Source organism: Rhinatrema bivittatum, chromosome 3, assembly GCF_901001135.1.
Source record: "Rhinatrema bivittatum chromosome 3, aRhiBiv1.1, whole genome shotgun sequence".
NCBI classification, from domain to species: domain Eukaryota; kingdom Metazoa; phylum Chordata; class Amphibia; order Gymnophiona; family Rhinatrematidae; genus Rhinatrema; species Rhinatrema bivittatum.
The window spans coordinates 519393068-519411599 of NC_042617.1; the positions used below are offsets into that span (position 1 = coordinate 519393068).

At 43.5% G+C, this 18532-nt stretch overlaps 1 protein-coding gene across 3 annotated transcripts in view; it reads left to right on the forward strand.

The window, feature by feature from the left end:
* PBK (PDZ binding kinase) overlaps nt 1-18532 on the forward strand; it is a 178771-nt gene that overhangs the window by 82324 nt on the left and 77915 nt on the right. For all 3 annotated transcript variants that reach the window (XM_029596228.1, XM_029596227.1, XM_029596226.1), the window contains exon 5: nt 2887-3056. In XM_029596228.1, coding sequence (XP_029452088.1) covers nt 2887-3056 — 170 coding nt within the window. The remainder of the gene's footprint in view (nt 1-2886; nt 3057-18532) is intronic.

The window sequence follows — 18532 nt, forward strand, 5'->3', positions numbered from 1 at the left end:
TTCGTGGTGGCTGGTTCAGCAGCATTTGGATTGTGGCGTGGATCTGGAAATACCCCGGTGGATGGTGGTGACGACTGATGCCAGCCTCTTTGGCTCGGGAGCAGTGTGTCAGGATCGAGCGGTGGAGGGCCAGTGGTCTCCGGAGGAGGCGTCCTGGTTGATCAGTCGCCTCAAGACATGGGCCTTTTGCTTGGCTCTGGAGAGTTTCCTCCCCCCTTCTGTGCTCCCAGGCAGTTCGAGTTCTGTTGGATAATGCGACGACAGTGGCCTATATCAACCGGTAAGGAGGAACAAGAAGTCGCCCCGTAGCTCTTGAAGCGGATCTGTTAATGGCCTGAGCAGAGCGCCATCTAGAGATGTTGGCGGTGGCACACATTGCGGAGGCAACCAATATACAAGCGGACTTCCTCAGTCGCCACCAGCTAGACCCGGGGGAATGGGAGCTGTCAGACGCCATGCGGCTGATATCTCGCCGGTGGGGCAAGCCTCACATGGATCTCATGGCGACCCGCACAAATACCAAGGCATTGCGCTTCTTCAGTTGCAGGAGAGATCATGGCGCAGAAAGAGTCTATGCTCTGGTGGTTCCCTGGCCACACGATATGCTACTTTATGTATTCCCTCTGTGGCCACTGGTGGGAAAGGTGATAAGGAGGATTGAATTTCACCCGGGCCAAGTCATTCTCATAGCTCCAGAGTGGCCATGCCGTTCATGGTTCGCGGATCTCGTGAACCTGTGTGTGGTGGGACCCCTACGGTTGAGTCATTTCCCGAAACTTCTTCGACAAAGTCCCATATTTTTCGATTAGGCAGCTTGCTTTTGTTTTGCGGCCTGGCTTTTGAAAGGTGTAGGTTGAGGAAGAAGGGAAATCAGAATGAAGTGATCTCTACACTACTAAGAGCTCGGAAGGCTTCTACCTCCCTTGCCTATGTTCATGTTTGGAAGGTCTTTGAGTCCTGGTGTGAGCCTCTGGGGGTGGATCCTCGGAAAGCCTCTGTTCCCTTGGTTCTTTCCTTCCTGCAAGACGGGCTTCAGAAAGGGTTGTCTTTTTTAATTCCGTCAAAGCCCAGATCGCTGCTTTGGGAAGCCTGTGGGGCCAGATCCATTTCTCTTCTCTCGCGGCTCATCCTGATGTTACACAGTTTTTTCGCGGAGTAAAGTATCTGCGATTACCGACCCGACTGCCATGCCCCTCCTGGAACTTGAACTTGGTTCTCCGGGCTTTGTGCGAAGCACCCTTCGAGCCTATTAAGAGGGCTATCTTGAAGGACCTCACGTTGAAGGTAGTGTTTCTGGTGGCAGTCTGTTCAGCCAGGAGGGTGTCGGAGATTCCGACCCTTTCCTGCGCATCTCAGACTCCGGAGTTTCGCTTCGAGCGGTCCCATCCTTTTTGCCAAAAGTGGTATCTGCTTTTCATCTGAATCAATCGGTGGAACTTCTGGCTTTTATGGATGTGGAGCTGAAGGATCCTCATTCTAGAGAGTTGAAGCGTCTGGATGTCAGACTGGCTTTGTTGCACTATTTGGAGGCTACCAATGGATTCCGTTTTATTGGATCATCTTTTTGTTTTATGGCATGACGCGAAGAAAGGACAAAAGGCGTCTAAAGCCACTATTGCTCATTGGTTAAAGGAAGCCATTGCATCAGCATATATCTGTCATGGTCACTCAGTTCCAGACGGGATGAAAGCTCATTCTACTCGAGCACAGGCGTCGTCCTGGGCGGAGTGCCAACTGGTCTCCCCACAGAAAATCTGCAGGGCAGCTACCTGGAAGTCTTTGCACACTTTTGCTCGACACTACCATTTCAACTTCCAGCAGGTGGATGCCAACAATTTTGGGGCTAGTGTTGTTTGAGCGGGACTCTCGCAGTCCCACCCTACTTAGAAGAAGCTTGGGTACATCCCAGCAGTCTGGACTGATACGGGTACATACAGGGAAAGGAAAATTGGTTCTTACCTGCTAATTTTCATTCCTGTAGTACCATGGATGAGTCCAGACGCCCGCCCATTGTGGGGTTGAAGGATGTAGAAGAAGAATCCGCTCGAACTGTTCTAGGTTTTCTAGTCTTTCCTGAAGAATGGTATAGGCTTGTCCTATCTGTTAAAGCTGTTCTTTGGTCTGTTATCAAAGTTCTGTGTTTTCACCCTTCTCGTTAGGGGGATAAAAGTTAATTCACGAGTGTTTTGGTCTACAAAGTTGTTTCGGCTTGGGTATGAGTAAATACTGAGGAGTAGCAGGTGGCTCACCAGGTTAAGAGAGGGCGCTCTCAAAGTTTTTCTCTGTTTCCATCTGCTGGAAGGGAGGCAAAACCCAGCAGTCTGGACTGATCTGTGGTACTACAGGAATGAAAATTAGCAGGTAAGAACCTATTTTCCTATACCATCTCAGGCCTTCCTCCTTTTGCTTATATGTCTTTAAAAAAAAAAAAAAAAAAGTTTTATAACCTTGCTTTTCCTCTTTAGCTATCCTTTCTTCCGCTTGACCTTTTGCTTGCCTGATTTCTTTCCTTGTCCCCCTCAGCTTCACTAAATATTCTTTCTTGTGTTCCTCTTTTTGTGATCCTTTTGAAGTGCCCATTGCCATAGTTGTCCTCAGGATCTCCTTGCAGGGAGGGGATCAGCAAGGGACTAAAGGCTGTACCCACTAATCACTGCCCATTCCTGGTTTCCCACGAAACTGTAGAATGCAATGGCAAGGGCTGGATTTTATAGCTGCAAAATCATAAGAGACCAGGGGCCCTAAGCATATCTTCCTTTTCAAATGTAGTTATCTAATTGATACCCATATTGACCACATGTTGACCTTTTTGTTCTGTTGTTTCATAGTTTGTTAAATGTTAATGTATCCCTTTTTAACATAGATTTATTTGTTTGTTTTAACAAGGTTATCGTGCATTCACTAAAGCCAAGGATGGTAGTATGTGTCTTGCTATGGAGTATGGAGGCGATAAATCACTCAATGATCTCATAGAATTTAAAAATGAAAAGGGAGAAGGTCCTTTTCCAGCTACAACAATTTGGAAAGTTGCTTTGCATATGGCAAGAGGCTTAAAGGTATTGTATTAATGAATAATTCATGTAGGTTCATCTCCTTTTTGTGTATTAGTATGTAATAAGCATAAACCAATTTTATGTAAAACTAAACATATTGGGCTATTTTCAAAGGGTTTCTCCCAAAGTTAGATTGTAGTTAATATTGGCCTGGGGGGAGGGGAAGATTCCTTCCGGAGTGCTGCACACACTTCTGCTTTCACTGCTGTGACCCCGTGCTCTCAATACTGTGGGCTTAGACCCAGCTGGCCCCCAAGGGCTTGCCTGAACATCCAGTAGGCCATTCCGTCCCTGATTTTCTTCAGCTTAAGGCAAAAAATGTTTGGGAAAATTGGGACTAGTTGTTTAATTTTGAGTAGCTTTTGTTTTTCATTGTCGAAAGAGGTGGACCTTTGTGGCTGTGGTGTGGTTGGATTCACCTAGTGAGTGAGTGAGCTAGGCTCACACCGGCAGCCGGTGGAGAAGCCTGTCGGCAGGACTGACCAGAGCTTTGCTTATACCAGCTGCCTCTCCCACAGATTAAGCCCTTGGGTTTTGGTAGGTGGCAGGAATATTTATTTATTTAAACATTTTTATATACCGACAGTCGTTGGGAACATCTTATCGGTTTACAGATAACATAATGCAGCAATAAGCTTTACACGGAACTTGGAACAAGTAACATAATTGTAGCAACAGGCTTTACATGGGTTAGCAACAGGATTTAAAATGGGACAAGGAAAAAGGGGATTAAATCTAAAAGAGATCAGAACAGGGTATAAAATCTAGAAGGGATCAAAGTCAAGGGAGGAACTATGTGTGGACAGCATAAAAATAAGTTAAAAGACAATTGAATAATGATAATTAAATGCAAAAGAAAGACCTGGATAGCTAGTTACATTCAATGGGAATCAAGGGAGAGGCTAGTGGAAGGAGGTATATACAAGGGAGGGGGGCAGAGGTTAGGGTTATTCAAGTGAATGCCTGTTTGAATAGCAAGGTCTTGAGGTTCTGTTTAAATTTCTTTGGGTACAATTCTTGACGAAGACTGGGGGGCATATTGTTCCAAAGAGCTGGACCTGCAATAGAGAGTGCACGGTCTGAGGTGGGCTTAAGTTTTGGGAGTTTGGGAGAGGGTGTGTGCAGCGTTGCTAGGTATTGGTTTCTGGTGGGTCTGTCTGGGATACGGAATTTGAGATGTTCGTTGAACCACTGCATGTTTTGGCTGTGGAGGGATTTATGGATGATGGTGAGGGACTTGTATAGTATCCTAGATGTGATAGGTAGCCAGTGCAGATGTTTGAGTACAGGGATGATATGCTCGTTTCTGTGGGCATTAGTAAGGATACTGGCAGCAGCATTTTGGAACATTTGTAGGGGTTGTATAGAATTTTTGGGAAGGCCAAGGAGGATAGCATTGCAGTAGTCAACTTTGGACTGTATGGTGGCTTGTAGAATTGTGTGAAAGTCATTGAGATGTAGCAGGGGTTTGAGGTTTTTTAACGTATGAAGTTTGAAGAAGCCGTCTTTGAGGGAAGCATTAATGAACTTTTTAAAATTATATTGATTGTCCAGTGTGACGCCGAGGCTGCGGACATGGTAGGAAAAGGTGAAGGAGGCTAGAGGTGTGATGGGCTGGGGTAGGTTAGAATTGATATTGCAGGGTGAGATGACTAGCAGTTCAGTTTAGAGGTGGATCACTAGGGCTGTCTGGAGTGAGAGTCTGATTTGAGCAAAGGTCATGGCAGGCAGCAGACAGCAGAACGGATAACAGGTCAGTGGAAAGGGCAGACAGCAAGTGTCTGAGTCCAGGCCAGAGTCAGAATCCAGATAGTCAGTCTTGAGACAAATAGGACAGACAAGACCAACAGGACAAACAAAGAAGAGAACAAGTGGGATCTGAGAACAAGAACAGGCGGGCAAGGAAACTAACAAGAAACCGAGCACGGAGGAGGCTAGGACAAACAAAGGATTTCCTTACTCCAATTGCTTTTCCTCCTCTTCACTTTCATTTTTTATGTAAACCGATGTGATATCCATACGAACATCGGTATATAAAAATGTTTAAATAAATAAGGAACATGGAACAAGGTATAAGGCTAGAAAGAGACGGGGACAGCAACACGCATTGGAACACAAGTGTACCAGGGGTCCTGTTGCTGAGGTGAGGGACTAATCCTCCAATAGGTCTTATAAGGGGAAGGCCTGGTGATGTCATCTGAGGGTGCTGCAGTTTATCTTCCTGCTGCGGCCCTTTAAGAAGGCACATGGGCGCGTGCTGGGAGAAAAGGCAGTCAGGCAGCTTGTGGGCCATGTAGCTGAAGACGTAGATGCGGCGTCCCTGCCACAGGAAGCCTTGGGCCGCGTCGGGGGGTTGCTGGCAGCATTAGGTGATTGCGACTGCTCATGGAGTCACTAATTATAACAATGGGATTCTTTTGTTATCGTTTCTCAGCCTTTTGGGTGCAATTCAAATGCTGTGTCTTCTGGCTGATATTAAAACCCTGTTCAAGAGTGGGAAGTAATGCCTCCTGACCCCATCAAGGACACACTGATGAAACAACTATTGCCTAAGCATTTATTTATTTATTTAAGGTTTTTATATACCGGCAATCATGAGCACATATCTTGCTGGTTTACATGAAACGGGAGTGCATTAAATACATCAACTAGAACTGTGGTGATCGAAGGAGCAGTTACAAATAACAAGGGTAGCAGAACTTGGATAAGAAGGAAGAGATAGGAAAGAATAAACGGTTGAACGGTATACAAATAAATTAAATGCTATGTAAAAATGGCATGATTAATTGCTGAATATTTGAAGTCCTTGGTTTGTATCTATGACGTGATATTAGATTGTGTCTGGGAAAGCTTGCTTGAATAACCAAGTCTTAAGTCCTTTCCTAAAAGTTAAGAGGCAGGGTTCCAGTCTGAGATCTGTGGGAATGCAATTCCACAGAGAAGGGCCAGCAGTGGAGGTGGCACGATCTCTTAGAGTGATGTGTTTGGTCATTTTCGCAGGGGGAACTTTGAGAGCGCCTCGGTAGACATTTCTGGTAGGTCTTGTCGAGTTGTATACTTGGAGGGGGATTTGTAGATCGAGGGAGATGCGTTGATGAATAGTTTTGAAGATGACACAAATGGCTTTGTACATGATACGGAAGTGGACGGGTAGCCAATGTAACTCTTTCAGAATGGGGGATATGTGGTCTCTCTTTCTTGCGCCTGTTAGTAATCGAGCTGCTGAATTTTGAACCATCTGTAGTGGTTTGGAGTAGGAAGAGGGCAGACCTAGCAATAGGGAATTGCAGTAGTCTAATTTTGCAAAAATGACTGCTTGGATGATCGTTCTGAAGTCTTGGGCATGGAAAAGAGGTCTTATCCTCTTCAGAACCTGGAGTTTATAGAAGCAGTCTTTGGTTGTTTTGTTGATATGTGCCTTGAAGTTTAGCCGGTTGTCTATTATCACTCCTAAGTCTCGAACTTGTGTGGTAGGTAGGTTGGTGGGAAGAGTAGTGTTGGAGATGTTGGTTTCCGGAGAAATGAGAAGGATTTCTGTCTTAGAAGAGTTTAAGATGAGGTGTAGGTTGTTTAGTAGTTTGATTTTCAGGTGGCATGATTCCCAGTAGTCAAGAGTTTCAGAATATGTATCTTTGATGGGGATGATGATTTGGATATCGTCTGCATAAAGGAAGTACTTTAGATTGAGGTTGGTGAGAAGTTGGCAGAGAGGAAGAAGATAGATATTAAATAGGGTCGGAGATAATGAAGAACCTTGAGGGACTCCTATGACAGAGTCAAATCTAGAGGATTCCTTGTTTTGGATTTTAACTTTGTAACCTCTGTTATTGAGAAACGTTTTGAACCAGGATAGGACGGTGCCGCTGATTCCTATAGACGAGAGTTGGTTTAGGAGGATGGCGTGGTTGACCGTGTCAAACGCTGCTGAGAGGTCTAACAAGATCAATAGGAATGAGTTTCCTTTGTCAAGGCCCATTAAGATATAATCTGTCAACGAGGAGAGGAGGGATTCTGTGCCTCGATTTTTTCTGAAGCCGTGTTGTGGGGTGAAGAGAAGATTGTTGTCTTCGATGAAATCTGAGAGTTGAGAGTTCACTAGTTTTTCCATGATCTTGGCGATGAATGGGAGGTTAGCTATGGGGCGGAAGTTGTTGGGTTCCTTCGGGTCAAGGTTAGGTTTCTTTAAGAGCGGTGAGATTGAGGCCATTTTGAGGTCATCAGGGCAGATTCCTTGGGCTAGAGAGCAGTTGATGATATTTGTCAAAGATGTGGCTATTGTGTCTGGAATAGATAGAAGTAATTTGGAGGGGATGTGGTCTGCAGGATGAGATGAAGGTTTCATTTTTCTCAGGATGGCTTGTATCTCAGTGGAGGCTACAGGTTCAAAGGTGTTTAAGCTGGCATTTTTGTGTGCAGGTTGTTGATATGTCTGGAGGGCTGCTGTGTCAGGAGGCAGTTGTGTTAGGAGATTGGAAATTTTATTTTGGAAAAACTGAGCGTGAAGTTTAAACAACTTACTAAAAATGATTAACTTGAAAAATCCAATTGGCCATAGTTTTAATATTTATAACTTTACATATGCAAGGACAAGAGACCTGTTTTGTGATGTCATAGACAAAGCTTCCATGTGGAACATGCTATGTTCTATGGAGAGATTGACATAGTTGAAAATTAAAAATAACACTGTGTGCATGGTGTTAATAGTGGCAACCTCTGACTAGTTAACTCAATGAATACCAGCTTCAAACAGTTATAAAAGTAAAAGGTTTATTAATGGAGGAAAGCGGAGATTCCCCTAGGAGCAGAAGTGAATACAAAGCAAACGATGTATAATTCAGAATCTGCCCAGTGCTCTAGCGTGTGTGCTCAGCATTATAAGCGTTTGGGTCCGCCGATACCAGATATCTGCATAATCCCCACCCATCACCTTTAATAGCCAATCAATAAATTTTAGCATGTGTGTGCGTGCTCTTACTATAGGCAGGAGCTTCACAATGGAAATGTTTTTCCTTTGTTAGGTTATGCAGACTCAGAGTTTCCCTCTTACTAAATATAGAATTACCTATTTCCTATTAAAAAAAAATATATGTAGAAGGATTTGGTGTGATATATAGCAAAATAAAATGTTTCAAGGTGTAGATTAAAAAATGGGGCATGGATATGTGCACAGGGTGGAACATTGTAAGTCAGTTTGTTTGCACAGTTTGGAAAAAGCATATTTTTTAGCAAAAGCTTTCATTTTCTGCAACTTCCAGAAGAGCTTTAAAATCTGGTCCAAAAATGTGCTGTAGAACGTTTTTACCCAAAAGTACTAAATTTAAGTTCTGAGCAAAAGTCTTGTCGTACCTTTTGCCCAAATGCAAAGAAACTGATTTGCAAACTGTTTGCACATTTTTGCCATATCTTTTTTACTGGTCCTTTAAATTTGGCCTATGGTTAATACAATGCAGATACTATAAGCAAAGGAAAAGAGAAAAAATCAACACTTTTTTTGACCCCCTAGCATCCAGACAGGAGTGATTTTTCTTGACAGGACAATGACTTCAAGGAAAGAGAAGTATTTTGTAGCCTCTGCCCCAGCTGCTTTTCAACGAAGGGCTCACATGGGAGTTCATGGGCAACTTGAACTCCCTGGGTCTTCCCACCCTGGGGGAGTAGAGAAGAAATATTTTCAAAGCCTTTAGGGATTTTCTTGAGGCATTCTGTAACAGTCCAGTCAAACACACAAACAACTGTAAGTAACAAAATGCTTTCTGCTGATAAACTAGATTACAGGTGAAAAGTCAGTGAGTGCATTTTTTAGTGCACATTCAATAGGGGGAAAAAAATTAAAGTTCCAAGAAATCAGTCTCATTCATCAGTAAGCTTTTTTTGTTAAGAAAACCTTCCCTGGGCACTTCCCCTGGTAATAATTGCAATTGGAGGCAACACTCTGGAATCTGGTGGATTAGAATTGTTCTCATTAGACACAGATGAGCTTTTGATGCTTTCCTCTATCACCAACTCTTAAGACAGATTTTCCCCAAACTTGGCAGGGGGGGGGGCGGCCCCTGGAAGCCCTATATCCACTGGAACCCTCAGCCAAAGATCTACTAGTGTTCCCTAAAGTGGACGCCATGGTCTGCGCGGTCACAAAGCACACTACCAGCCCAGTTGAGGGAGAAGCGGCACTCAAGGATGCCCAGGACAGATGTCTGGAATCCATCCTTAAACAGTCATTCGACATATCAGCTATGTCACTACATATTGCTTTTCCACAAAGTCTACATTGACAATCAGTTAAATCAACTATCTAACAACAATCAGTACCACCAACCAAACCCATGCAAGAAAGAAACAGCAACCAACATCAACCAGTGCCATACCACTATGAAATTATAAGAAACAACACAAAGAGACTGCCTACAAGATGAATAAATCTCAATACCTTTACTATCCTCCTTTCTTCCCCCCCCCCCCAAATCCCGTCATCCCTCCCACTGTTATTTTTGCAATGATCAGCATTGTTTAATTATCTGTATTCTGTTTGAATCTTGTAAACCGTTGTGATGGCTGCACCAAATGACGGTATATAAAACTCAACAAATAAATAAATAAATATTGCTGCCTGCTATGCTGTGGTAACTCGCACCTGCTTATCCATGACCAGGAACGCCGCCACGCCTGGCGAAGCACTAGAACCAGCGGTATCCTTCCTCATGGATGCGACCTCTGATCTGGTACGCACCTCAGCCAGGGGCGTCTCATCCGTAGTGGCAACCAGAAGGCAACTCTGGCTCCGAAGTTGGTCGGCCAACGCGACTTCCAAAACAAAACTCACGAGAATGCCCTTTAAAGGAGCCCTCCTGTTCGGAAGCGAACTGGAGAAGTTAGCCGACAAATGAGGCGAATCCCCAGTACCTCGGCTACCGGAGGACAAGAACAAAAGAAGCCAACACCCCTCTCCCCGATTACCTAGGGGCAGAGGATCACAACGCTTCAGACCCTATAAGAGTACATACCAAGCCCCTCGCCCCACAGGCAGGGGCCAGTCCTTTCGGAACAAACACAACAAGCGGGGAGCCGGCTCCGGCACAGGCCCCCAGCCACACCCCACAGTGAGAATCAGCCGACCCATCCACAGGAAGAAGCCATAGGGGCAGGCTTGCCCTATTCTACCAAAGATGGGTCGAGGTAACAGCGGACAAGTGGGTCCTAACCATCATTCGAGAGGGATACTATCTGGACTTCCACAACATCCCTCCGGGCAAGTTCGTGAAATCTCCTTGCCACGCACTCTCCAAGAGGATGGCAGTGGAAACCACACTGGCCAAATTGCTTGCCCTAAAGGCCATAACACTGGTGCCCACGCAACAACAAAATACTGGGCACTATTCCATCTATTTTATTGTTCCCAAGAAAGAGGGAAAGTTCCGGCCCATCCGGGACCTCAAATCTGTCAACTGCTACCTGAGGGTACCACACTTCCGCATGAAAACCTTGCACTCGGTCATAACGGCGATACAGCCGGGAGAATTCCTTACATCCCTAGACCTGTCAGAAACCTACCTGCACATGCCAGTCCATCACGAGCATCAGCGATTCCTACGCTTCACGATCCTGGACCACCACTACCCGTTCCGGGTGCTACCCTTCGGGCAAGCCACAGCCCTCTGCGCGTTCACCAGAATTCATGGTGGTAGTGGCAGCGACACTGAGGAAAGAAGGAATCCTCGTACATCCATATCTGGACGATTGGCTGATCAGGGCAAAATCTCCAGACGAAAGTCACCAGGCGACCACCAGAGTCTTGGGTGGGTCGTCAACACAAACACCTGTCTGCAGCCCTCCCAATCTCTAGAATACCTAGGAGTATATGGAGAATATTCGAAGCTTACAGAAGGGGTTGTGCCTCAACTTCATCAACGTTCAGGTGGCCGCGTTGGCATGCTTCGGCACCAGAGTGGAAGGCATTAGCCTAACATCTCATCCGGACATCTCCCGCTTCCTGAGAGGGGTCAAGCAGATCCGTCCACCCTTAAAGTGGCCGGTACCCCTATGGAACCTCAATCTAGTACTAGACTTCCTAGCAGGAGCCTCCTTCACACCTATCCGCGGTCTGTCTCTACGACTACTAACCTTGAAGTCTGCATTTCTAGTGGCAATATGTTCGGCCCGTCACATCTCCAAACTTCAAGCACTATCCTGTCTGGAACCCTTTCTCAGGTTCACTCCGGGATCCATACAGCTCCCCACTGTCCCCTCTTTCCTTCCAAAGGTGGTTTCTCACTTCCATCTAAACCAAACCATCTCTCTGCCATCTCCAGACGAGCACAAGGGCTTGGAAGAATCTCGCCATCTTCGCCAACTTAATATCGGCAGACTCCTAGTCCGATACCTGGAAAAGATGGAACCCGTACGAAAGACAGACCACCTATTCGTCCTTCACAGCAGGAAGAAACAAGGAGAAGCGGCCTCACGGGTAACCATAGCCCGCTGGATCAAAGAAGTAATCAAGGCGACCTGCGTAGAGGCAGACAAGCCTCCACTGCTATGTCAAGGCCATTCCACTAGAGCCCAGGCAGTCTCCTGGGCGGAAACAAAGATGCTGTCACCCACCGAGATCTGCTGGGCAGCGACATGGTCCTCCATTCACACCTTTGCCAGGTTCTACTGCCTGGATGTTCAAGCTCGGGAGGGCACAGCATTCACAAGGACAGTACTAAGTGGGCCACGGGCAGCCTCCCACCCGGTTCGGGAATAGCTTTTGTACATCCCATTGGTCCTGAATCCATCTGCTACACGCTAGGAAATGGAGAAATTACTGAACTGATAATTTCGTTTTCCTTAGGGTAGACAGATGGATTCAGTATCCCACCCACGGCTGCTGCTATGCACGAAAACCTCGGGTGTCAATTCCAGAGAGCAAGACAAACACGGGTAAGCCACGCTTCCCTTCAGCTAGGACACCCATAGTTACCGGGTGTCAGTGTTTCTCGGTTGAGGGCACTGGCAGTCTCCAGCTATAGTCCACGTCAACTAGTTCAAGTTGATCATGTTTCTCAAGTTATTCAAGTTAAACAAAGTTAACCAAGTTAATCAAATTATCCAGACATTCATATATCCATAATTGCTTTGCAAGGAGAATACTGAAGAGCAGAGCTTCCTGCACGGGTATATGTACTGGTGCTGACATCAGATTGAAATCTGACTCAGTCTCCAACTGCTAACAGGAGCACACTATACCCATTGGTCCTGAATCCATCTGTCTCCACTAAGGGAATTATCAGCTAAGTAATTTCTCATATATATATAACTACACCTTCTATGGTATAGTTATTGGGCGCGATGCAGGCAGCGATCGCTGCCAGACCACCCCCCGCCCCCCCCCATTAGCGTGATTTTCTAAAGTATCGCAGGCCTGCGATACTTTAGAAAATGAGGCCCTAAGTTTGCTCTAGGTTTTTATTCTGCTCTTGTGAAAGCTGCTGGCTCTAAAAGGTCCAGAAAAGAGCTTGATAAGGCTAACGAGGACGTTTTCTCTAATTCAGAGGACTTTTTTTGGAAGCTTTTCTTTTTTTTTTTTTTTTTAATTCTTAAGTTTTACAAACTATACAAGCAGTAACTTGCAATTGAAATTACAGATATGTGTAAGAAAAATAAAGTAAGAAAAACAGTTATTTTGAAATTTTACTTTTAAACATATTCTGTATTATAAACAAGTAAAAAGAAAGAAGTGTATCCAATTAGGAGCATTTTACATACATTAACTCAAGGAAAATTTGTAGAATAATTCCCCTTTATTATTTATTGCCATCCTTCTCAACCTCCATAAGTGCTCTAAGGTGTTCCAGATCAGTAAATTGATATTTTTGACCATTTAATTTTAAGGCACATTTGCAAGGATACCGAAGTGTGAATTGTCCGCCTTTTTCAAGAACATATTTTCTGAGAGCTAAAAAACTCTTCTTCCTAGTCTGAGTAGCCTTCACCAGGTCTGGGTAAATCCAAACCTTGTATCCATAGAATGTTTTTGACATATTCCTGAAGAAATATTTCAATATGTTATCCCTATCTGATACAAATGCTAATGTAACCAATATATTCCCCCTTTTCTCTATCACTAGCTCATCTTGGGATTTTTCTATAAGGGCAGTTGGATCTATTGATGACCCAGATTCAATTATCTGAACTTCCCCTTCTTTAGTTTGTTCTTTACTTTTTAAAGAAGAATTAATATAGAAAGCCCTTACTATAGTAGGCATAATCTGATCCGGCATATTTAATATTTGAGTAATATAAGATCTAAATAATTCTAATGCATTCATCTTTCCAATAATAGGGAAATTAATTACTCATAGATTTAATATGCATGAGTAATTCTCTAAGCTCTCCATTTTTCTCTGTATCTCATTCTCACTTTTTATCTGCAACACTTGTATCTTTTCAACTTTCAGTAAACGTTGTTCTACTTCCTTAATTTGTTTTTGCTGAGCCATCAATATATCCGAATTGCCCTTAGCTACTTCATTTGTTTCTTTTACTACCTCAGTTAGTTTTTTAATAGAGGAGTCCATTTTTATCAGAAAATTCCAAACAGTTTCCAAGGTGATAATTGGTGGTCTTACAATCACTTCTTGAATGATCTTTTCTGTTTTTTGAATATTATCCTGCACAGAGGAGGAAATGTCCTTCCGCTCTCTTAATTGCTCAAGATTCTCAGGTGTAGACAATCCATCATTAGGTGTTTTTTCTGTTCCTTCCATTACTATACTAATTCGTTCCCTCCTCTCTGAGTCACTCTGGTTGGTATCTGGTAAACTATGGGGCGAATCCCCTTCTTTACCAGGTGGTGTTGGTATTTCTGGCGCTCCTGGACTTAACGAGATGTCCTCAGCCAATAGGTTTCGATTTTGCTCCAAATCTATTCCTATAGCGGCCCCCTCAACAGGAGTGATCTGGGGGGAATTAAGCCACTCTGCAACAGTCCTTTGCCCGTATTCCATATTCGGTGTTCTTGAAGAAGGAGGCCTTACCTTGGCCTTTCTTTTAGTATGAGGCATCTCTACTTCAATAAATATGGAGTATAGAGCTAAGAGCTGAAATAGCAGAGAGGACCTTACAAATACAATTACACTTCTCTCATGAAGGAGTGGGAGAGTATAATATTAGAATATTTTAGCCTACCTTGGCCAGACAGCAGATCTTTTAAGAGAAGTCCATCTTCTACGGATATATCAGCAAAATTTTAAAGTTCCTAGAGGCTCCCAGGCGAATCCAGCTGAAGCTGGCCAAAGCCACGCGCCCCTTGGACGCACGGCTTAGACGGCGCGGCTGATAGGTGCGCCTTGGCAGCTGCGCGCCGTAGGAAAGCTTTTTATGCTCCCTTCCGGCTCCTCCGATGACGTGGCAACAGCTGATTGGGTTCCCTTGGCTTCGTCGGGGCAGGCTCCTGCCTACCCCTCCCGGGCAGAATTCACAAAAGTAGTCTGCCAGTTAAGGCAGATAAGGAAATTATCAGCAAGGTAAGAACAATCCTTCTGCCTCAGGGGTCCGAGCAAGCTCCCCTCTCCTCAAAGATTCCTCAGTGAGAGAGAGCTTTTTATGCTCCTCCGATGACATGGCAACAGCTGATTGGGTTCTCTCGGCTTCGTCGGGGCAGGCTCCTGCCTACCCCTCCCGGGCAGAATTCACAAACGTAGTCTGCCAGTTAAGGCAGATAAGGAAATTATCAGCAAGGTAAAAACAATCCTTCTGCCTCAGGGGTCTGAGCAAGCTCCCCTCTCCTCCGGAAGCTTTTCAAGCTTCAGTGGATGCTGTTAGCGGAAAGAGATAAAAGGGAGAAATCCCCCCGCCCCCACACCTCACCGAAGGGGAGGATGATCCATGGCCTATCATTTTTTATGGCAAGGAGCTTTCCTCTTTGATCAGATAGGTGTTCCCAGCATTTAGATGGTGTAGAGGCCAAAGAAAGTTTTGGGATCTTGGAGTAGATCTGCCAGTTCTTTCCTTGGATGTGTATTAATGTTATATTGTGCTAAAGTCTGGAAGTCTATATCTTGTCTGTAACCATTACTCTTGTCTCTATTTGTGCTGTGTGCTATTTACTGAGAGAATCTATGGTGAAAAGATCTGGACTGAATACCTGAACCGGAAGTAAGCCTTTCCCTAACTGAATTATCTTATGTTGACCTGCAGTGCATAAGTCAATAACTGTTATGTTCTCATTTTTAATAAAACCACTATTGAAAGACAATTTTTGTGTGAATATGCTGCAGAGGACTTCAGCCTGACACAGGTCCCCATGATAGGGAGACTTCTTAGGCTTTCCCATCATTCCTTGTTAGTGATTCTTGTGGCTTTGGATTGGACAAGATGTCTTTGATATGCCAACCTCATTCATCGTCTTGAGAAAGGGATTTTCTTTCACAGGGGCTGTTTCTTCATGAAGACCCGACTCAATTTTGTCTTATGGTTTGGCCCCTTATAGGTAGTGACTATCTAGGAAAGGCTATTCTCTACAGATGATGGATACTTGCTAAAAGCAAGGGAAAACTTTTATGTCTTTGGCGTATGTCCGGGTATGGAAGGCCTTTGAACATTGGTGCTCTTGCAGGCAAATTGTTCTAAGGTTTGCTTCCATTTCTTCTGTTTAAATCTTTTTATTAACAGCAAAAATACAGTATAGCATAGTGCTTCTTATATATAGCCAAGGAGACCACATCACACCCATCCTCAGGAATCTCCATTGGCTCCCTATCAGCTTTAGAACCCTTCATAAGTGTCTCACTATCATTCACAAAACCATCCACAATCAGCATTCCCTCGAGCTAAAAATCCCGCTACAACTCCACACTTCAACACTTCAAAAAGACCAGTTAGAACTGCTTATTTTTATTGTATTTATTTAAGAACTTTTTACTATACCGACGTTCGTGTACCACATCACGCCGGTTTACAAAAAAACTTTGGCAGGCGGAAAATTACAATGAACCGGGGGGGGGGGGGGGGGAGATGGTAAGGTAGAACAGGCAAGAAAGGGCCGTTCCACCATTGTTATTCCATATATTTACTGTTGTTGTTGTTCAGTATATATATATATTTTTTTTTTAATTTATGATTTTTATTGCTGTGATACGCAAAAAACAGGTACAACATCCAGTAAATCACAACAGTCATCTGTAACATGAGACAAGGTCAAGAAAACAGCATAATGCAAAAACAACAGCAAATATTATATAAGTATCCCCTACCCCCCTCCCCCCTCCCCCCTTCATGCCAATTAGAGTCCAAGTAGTCGAGATCAGGAATGCATCGCTCCAAACTACAACAGCACTAGATCTGCACGCAGCGTAGTGGAATGGTAGGTTATAAAGAATATATAAAAATAGCAGGCTATAGGGGGTTAAACCTAATTTACTTATATATTATTTTGTTTAAAAATTGCTCAAAATCTATAAGCATCCCTAATTTTACTTTATAAATACAGAAGTAATGTAAGAAAATATTAGGTTTGAATGAAAATATTCTATGTTTGATTAATTTCTTTTCTTATATTACATTACTATCTGTAATTTTCATATGGACAAGTTATCCTTGTATATATGTTGAAATTATAAATAAAGAATTAAAAAAAAAAAAAAATAGCAGGCTATGTCTTTAGAAAGTCGTGAAAGTTAAAGATCTCCATGAAATGTATGGTTCCCAGATTTGGTTAAATTTGGAAAGACGTTGATATTTCAGCGCTGTAAGCCTATAAAGAAGGTAGACACCATCCAAGCGTTTTAAGTATATTTACTGTAACTCAACTGTTCTCTCTCCTTATAAAGGAACCCTATACGTTTCCCCCCCCCCCCCCCCCCCCCCCAAAAAAATCCATTCTTCACACCTCCACTAGGGAACATGCCTTCTCCGCAGCTGGGCCATTCCTATGGAACACCATGCCTCCAGACCTATGCCAGGAACACTGCCCACTGACCTTTAGTTTTTTGCTTTTTTTTTTTTATTTTTTTTTTTTAAAGACATGGCTGTTCAAACAAGCCTATCAATAACCATATAAGCGGTAACGTTACATTCTGTATTCTTTATTCTATATTGTATATATTGTTCTACATATTTATTTTATATATATTATTGTCATAACATATATCATTTAACTGTTCTTCTTGCCATTGTTATTCCATATATTTACTGTTATTGTTGTTGATCAATATATTTACTGTAACTCAACTGTTCCTCTCTCCTTACTGTCTTCCAACCTCCAAGTTCCTGTAACCCTCGTTCTTTGTAACTTACTACTTACCACTTCCCTCTATCAGTAGCTCTCTAGCTATGATTATTGTTAAGTTAAACTCCCATGTTTGATGTGAACTGATGTGATATGACATGTCATGAATGTCAATATGACATGATAATGATAAAATGCTGATGCCCTGGAATAGCCCCGGTAAGCCACTAAATTACTTGTGCGGTCATTTAATGTTTGTAAGACCGTCACTGCATTATAATCATTGGTCTCTTTAAAGTTGATCTCCCATATTTTTAGCATTATTTTTCGACAAAATTGTGTCAATTTTAAAGGCAGTAAAGGTTTTAACTTATCGTAGCGAGATTTGCAGCAGGGATATCGCACTGGTGTTGGCCCGACATGGCTCGTGTTTCTGTGAACCTTCTTCAGGGGCCGCGATCACCAAATCTGTAATGAAACAGAAAGCGCTTCAAGAAACCGTGGTATATAACATCATGATGTGGATTGTTTGCTGCACAAATACATACGATTCCCGGGACTGCCAACTGGGTACTGCTACGCGGCTGCAGCTATATCTGAACAGCAGGATCCGCACAAGTAATTTAGTGGCTTACCGGGGCTATTCCAGACAAAGCCCGCCACTATATATGAGGTCTCCCTAACTATAAAACCTTACTTATTTGAAGACTACAGGGCATCAGCATTTTATCATTATGATGTCATATTGAAAATTAAAGTCAAGAATACATCATACATATACAGTTCTTAGTATGAATGTCGGTATAGAAAAGAATTAAATAAATAAATATACCCCAGGCTTTACAGCTAAAACTTTTAAACATACTATTCCTCGCTCTCTCATCCCCCACCAACAAAATAGACCTCTTCCAAAACTCTCCCTTCCCACCCACCTTACTTTTCTTATGCTTGGATCTTTTACGTTAAATTTGTTTTATTATGCAAGCTAAAACAAAAATATGCATAGTACTTAGTTTTTCTCACAGGACAAGCAGGATGGTAGTCCTCACATATAGGTGACATCATCAGGATGGAGCCCAATCACGGAACACTTTGGTTGGTGCAGGGGGACCCCTGCATCCAGCAGGGGTCCCCCTTCAGTTTTCTTTTTTCCGTGCAGCAGTAGCCACGCAGGTTAAGGAGCTCTCTTGAGATTCCTGACAGGAATTTTCCTCATGGAACGTCTTTCAAAATTTTCAAAAACATTCTACCCCATAGGGGTCCCCCTATCGAT